The sequence below is a fragment of the Sardina pilchardus genome, chromosome 8 (genome assembly GCF_963854185.1).
Source record: "Sardina pilchardus chromosome 8, fSarPil1.1, whole genome shotgun sequence".
Taxonomy (NCBI): domain Eukaryota; kingdom Metazoa; phylum Chordata; class Actinopteri; order Clupeiformes; family Clupeidae; genus Sardina; species Sardina pilchardus.
In genome coordinates, this window is record NC_085001.1 from 14,039,180 (window position 1) to 14,045,437 (window position 6,258).

General features: G+C 44.7%; 1 protein-coding gene across 1 annotated transcript; it reads right to left on the reverse strand.

Moving 5' to 3' along the window:
- Positions 1-4,794: 4,794 nt before the first annotated feature.
- On the reverse strand, positions 4,795-6,258 carry LOC134089553 (radiation-inducible immediate-early gene IEX-1-like). The gene has a single exon (XM_062544006.1). It carries the CDS (start codon positions 6,052-6,054, stop codon positions 5,590-5,592), a length of 465 nt encoding a protein of 154 aa, XP_062399990.1. The 5' UTR covers positions 6,055-6,258; the 3' UTR covers positions 4,795-5,589.

A 6,258-nucleotide genomic window follows, 5' to 3' on the forward strand; every position in this document is an offset into this window, starting at 1 on the left:
TGCCGGCAAGCTTTATTTATATGTAGTTTTAAGCTTTTAAGAGACGCCCATAAAGAAAGCCACTCCCTTATATGCGCCAACGCTATGACATTGCCCAAGGGAGAAAAGTACATTTTTAAATCTGTTTCCTATTAAAGTCAGCACTTATCTCACAGCACGAGCGCTCTAATGAGTAGACTGTGTGATTCGGGGGAAATCAGTAATTTCAATAATCTAAAATAAAAAATATTCCTTTTTTTATTTTATTTTTTATTTTGTGATTTGGTCATTTTCGTGTGGTTAATTAAGTCGTTCTTATGTGTAGTGGGGCCCATCTATATGTTAAACATTTAGAAAAAATATGTTAAATATTTAATGTCTTAATAGAAAATATCATTATGAACTTAAATCTATCGTGTTGAGGCCAACATGTTGTCAATTTGGTGGATTGGCATAATGGCCTAAATATACACGTATTTATTTGTATTTATTAGTTAGTTTATAGTTTGGACCTTAAAAAGTAATTTTGCTCTGGAGTTGGCAGCTTTAAACGTGTTACTATTTCTTGTAAATAATTGCATTTAACATTTGAACATCACTAAAACTCGTAGGCTACTCTAAAATGTAAAGCTAATACTTTATCTTCAAAAAAATACTCTTATATTTCAAACTGATATAAAGATGGATGGCAGCTGAGTTCAGTACATTTTAGTAAATACAATGATTGTTGGATATCATATTTCTTTTTATAACTTCAATGCAGCTTCCTTTTCAGAATGCATGCAGTGATTGTAAAGTCTTTGTCAGATACAGTAGTCCTAGTCAGGGAGAAATTTCACTCAAATCCAGACTGTCTGAATGCCTGATGACTGCATGCATGACTTTCTGGACCTTTGCAGGAAAAGGTCAGAGAGTTACTGTTTGATTAAGAGGAGGAGGAGGAGTAAATTCCTGTTACCCATTTCCATACCACAGATAGGCAGCCCACACAGAAAGTGCACGTTTCTGTTTGGCTGGACTGTTGATGAGGGATAGTGTAAGTGAGTCGGGGGGGGGGGGGGGGGGGGGGCATGCACTCCACGACTAGTCAATGTGTTCCTAGTGTGCAAATGTGAGTAGACACTCATGAAACCCATCAAAAGGATTCTGTCTGTGTGAAGTCAGGGTGGGCCTTCTAGATGACTGGGCAAGTGACTGGTTTAGTCCAATCAGATGTTGCCGTTTTCCGTTTTCCCATGTCCACTCCTGTCTGGTTGGTGTCTGTTGTAAGGCAGTCTGAGTAAAGGCCACCTGGGCGTGATAGACATTCTCTCTCGGAATGCCTTCTCGAGGTGTGCAGTGTTTATTTTAGAATGCGACTGCATTCACTGCCGGTGTGTCACCCTCCTAAAAGCACATCTTCAAAAGGAAGGAGTTGGTCCCCTTGCCATTAGCCAGATATGTGTGCGGTGTGAGAACCATTCGTATGACTGCACCCAACTGCCTGGGAACCACAGGGCAGTCTGGGAACATGGCCAAAAAAGGAGAGTGCCTGCAAAGGGAGTCTTCGCTGCCCGCATTCTGTTAGGTACTGTGCAACCCCAGGTGGCATTTCTGGCAGCATGCCAGTGCGTGTGCCTTAGAAGTTTCATGCAAATCTCACAAGTGTTGGTGAGAAATAGCCACTGTTGGCATGTATATAGTGTGTGTGCCTTGGAGGTTGCTTGCAAATCTCACAGGTATTTGGTGAGAAACAGCCACTGGTGGCACGCATATATAGAGTTACACGCGAGGAAGAACCTGTTTTGCGATAGAAATGATGGGAAGAGCAGGTGTATGCTACCTCTCTTTCCTCTTCATCAGTTTCTTCACTTATTGTGATTCACTATAGATGGCAACACAGACCATATGGACTGAATGACGCGGCGTATGGCCTCATATGCTTCCACTGAACCAGGGCCTGTCCGTAGATTGAGAGTGACAGCATGAAAAGATGTGATCATTATCAGGAATCAGCGACAGCCCTTTGGAGATGTGGGTCATTGTTGTGATATAATTCCCAATCAATTGCAGCCCTGGGATTGGTTGGCATCTGGCACCAGGGATGGGGTGTACGTGCAGATCATCAGTGCTCTCAAACAGCGTGGTGTACTCAGGGCCACCAACAGGGGGCACTCTGATCTGCAGGCAGTTACAAGAGTATAACAGGCACGAGCGCACACACACACACACACACACATGCACATGCACATCAGTATGCAGTATGCACACTGTTTCACACATTCAAACTCAGCTAACGATACACATACACACACACACACACACACACACACACACACACACACACACCAATACCAACAAAATATCAGCAACAACACTGATATACATCAAACAGTTTCAAATGAGACATTTCAAAAGTCTCATCTCTGTACACAGTAATCTTATAAAAAAAAAATTCTTCTCAGAATAGAAACAGTATTCCTATTTTTAGAAACACTTTGGTAAATACCCCTTTAGTTTGACAAAGACAAAGGTATCGTATTTCCTTTACATGGGAATATTTACCCTTTTAGTTCAACAATGGATGTGTCAACAGGAGTTATCCCTTCAGGGCGAATGACATCAAAAGCCATTGTCAGGTAGTCATTCTAACAAAACCAAATGGACACATTTCCTTCTGGCTTAAGATTTCTCAACCATCTAAACAAAGGAATAGCTCGCGCTTAACCGTTCACACACTTATGTGCATTCCATAAGCGAACGTAGAGGAATATATAGATTTTAGATGCCATTGATGACGTTTTGTAAGCTTTTTGTAGTGTTGAGAAAGTAACCTTTGGGTTCAGAGGAAAGCTACGTTCTGTATATGACATATTACCATATTGTGTAATATGTATGTAAGAGAGCTCAGTTAAAAGGAGACTGCTGACTGATTGAAAGAGGTCAAACTTCTCTTGAATTCACAGTTTGCCTAATCTACACGCACACGCACACACGCACACACACACACACACACACACACACACACACACACACACACACACACACACACACACAAACATACGCATAAATAACACACACATAAATACTTAACATATACACCACCTTATTAAACTTGAACTTGAAATCTTGAAAAACCTGAAGTGACAGTATGTTTGTTTATTGGGTCAATTGTCTTAGACACATGGCAATTTTCTTTTTCTTTGTAAATCAGTATTAGTGTCAAGTATTTTCCACACCAATCACACTCAGTGTAATCCTTATCTTGTTTGGATTAATAACTTAAATATCTAACTGGTAACTGTCCCTTCGTATCGTAGATAGATAGATGGATAGATAGTTACAGTACTTTATTGATCCCCAAGGGGAAATTCAAGGCGAAATTCGTATGTCTATGCTGGCCAGTAGCATCTTGAAAAGAAGCTCAGTGTAGTTTATAGGTGCACGCATATAGTTGCTAAGACGTTGCTACGTAAAAGAAAACAAAAACACTTGTCAAGTCAGATCATTATCATTAGAACACGGCAGTGAAGCAGTTGAGGTGAGTCAATATTGGTGACAAACAGTACGGCTGATAAGGACTCACATCCACTTCAGACAGCTTGAGCGAGGCTTTTACTGCCATGTAAGGTGTATGCATGTGGCTGGGTGTCAAAACAGTGAGTGTACTGTAGCTCCTGAAGCAGGTGTTTTGTGAGGTCTTTTTACAGGTGTGTGTGTGTGTGTGTGTGGTTAGTTCATTCACACAACGATGAGACAGGTGTGATGAGCTGTACTGATGAGCCATTAGTTTTCACCTGCTCCTGATGTCATACGTGATGTCGTGTCAGATCCGCTGCAGGTTCTGATGGGAACTCTGTTTGTGTGATGTGATAAAGTCATGTCCCAATCCATGGTACAAAAAATGACCATAAAAGTTAATAGGGGTGTGCTTAAGCAATAAGCCCTAAGGCTGTAGTTTACACTGATTTTAGAACAGCTAAGGGCGTTGTTAGCCACGACCCGCAAGCGGAGTGCCTAAAACAGGCCTTAGCTGTTCTAAAATCAGTGTAAACTACAGCCTTAGGGCTTATTGCTTAAGCACACCCCTATTAAAATCAGTGTGCACTACGGACTCCAGTGGCTTATTGCTTCTCTGAAATGGTTGTTACATATATCTGGCAAAATTTCACAAAACAGCAACGAGAAATGTAACGATTTATTCTTAAATAATATTCTTCACCAAGAAATATTTCCTCTAAATGGTTGTCAAGCAACATTTGGATGCAGCTACTCTAACTTTTGTGTAAGTTGTGGTAGCGCATTACTATAGAACGAAACGCATTCAAGGTGTATATTTGTGTTTGGTTTTACAACGGCATCGAACACGACTCAGCCAACCTTAATCAACGACTGGAACTATCCATTTTAGAATTGCTGTTATCCCACCCCTCCTTTAACGGATTAGGAAAGACATGGTGCAGTAGACAGACCATGAGCTCATTGCCGGAAGGCGTGTCTGTATCCTCTCAGCGTGACAGTCATGTCGGAGACACTTGTGTGATACTGACGCACATTCCTTACATTACTTAATGAACCTCACCGTAGTGATCTGTGGGTGATGCGTTCCCGCGGTCATACCTTTGTGTGTAGGTGTAGGTGTGATTGTGTCAGAGGTATACTGTACACGTGTATCACTCATTTCTACATCAAATACTGTAGCTCCCCAACTTCTGTCTCTCTTTGTCTCTCTTCCCACTCTGTCTTTCTCAAAGATTTATTTCATTCGCTAGCTATAACTTTTAATTATACGATCCGATTTCTTCCTTTAATAAAAAAAAAACCTTGAGAACACAGTGAAGTTACAGTATGAAGACTTTTATTTAATCATTCTTTTCTCAAGAAGGAAAACATGGTCAATGATTAACCTTTGTTGACATTAATCGTTTTTATATACATTTTATATACATATACACACAATACACTTTTTTTACAGACTGTTTACAGACAAAAACAAAACAAATACAGAGGGAAACCTCCACACCAGAGTCGGGAAACTGACTCATGGTATCTGTGTGGGTCTCCCCCCTTCTGCTTTATTTGCCAGCTCACCAAAGCTAGACATTAAAAGCACTGTCTATATAGCCTCTGCGCATTACGCATGCTCTGGAGCGACTGAGACATATAGTTAGACACTGACGCGCACTGCCGAGTCAGCCGAGTGCTCACGTCGCCCCTTGTTCGCTGGGGGATCCTCCAGTGTTTTCTTTTTTCTGTGAGTCATGACAGCAGACGGGGCTGTCTGACAACCCGCCTTCCAGCCCTCCGACACAAACACTTTCCCTTTCCACCGGCCCTGTGACGTCAAAGGGGGGATCGGGTTACGGGCCGCGGCTGGGAGCCTCGCTGCAAACTGCAGCCGAGGCGGCTCGAGCCGGAGCTGTGTACAGCTGGAATTTTTCTACCCTCCCTTCTACTCCCCTCATCTGGCTGCAGCACACACACACACATACACACACCACACACACACACACACACACAGACATGCACACACACAGACAGAGGGAGAGGGAGAGGGAGAGAGAGAGAGAGAGGCCCCGCTATTACCGAAAGCCTGTGAATCGCCTCTTCCAGTCAGTCAGTCAGGAAAAGTCAGGCTCCGGCGCGCTCCGCCTGGGTGGGCAGACTTCCGCTGAGCTCACAGCACGGATCCGAGTCCAGCTCCCCCACGGCGGGCCCCCGCTGCAGGAGGTCCCCTCTCTGGGCCAGGGCCTCGCACTCCTGCAGGTGGTGGTGGAGGGGACGCTGCTGGGGGTCCGCGGCGGCGGCGACGTCCCCCCCCTGCAGGGGGTCCCAGGTGCAGCAGGGCACCTCCTCCGTGTAGATCTGCAGGAAGAGCAGGGCGGACAGCAGCAGCAGCCAGCGCCGCGCCGGGTCCGGCCGCTCCGTGGGCAGGGTCCGGCGCACCAGCGGCGGGTAGAGGACGCGGCGGCGCGTGCGCGGGCGCAGAGGGGTGGCCCAGGGCCTCTCCAAGCGCCCCGCCGCCGCCGGGTTGGCATCTCGGGGCTCCGCTTGGAGGGTCTGGCAGCGGGAAGGATGGGACTCTGTGGCACACATGACGAAATGGCTTCAACTGCAGCTAAATGAGCTTCTCTCCGTGTAAAGACTCGTGTTTCTTTTGTCATTCAGCAGACCTGCAGTGGGTCTCGATCTGTTGTTTTGCTGTCTCGAAATGAGAAGCTCTTCTGAAATAGTTCTGAAGGTGTTTTTGCTCGCTTGTTTGCTCTTCTTCTATGGCTTTTACCTCTAGCGTCTGACTTC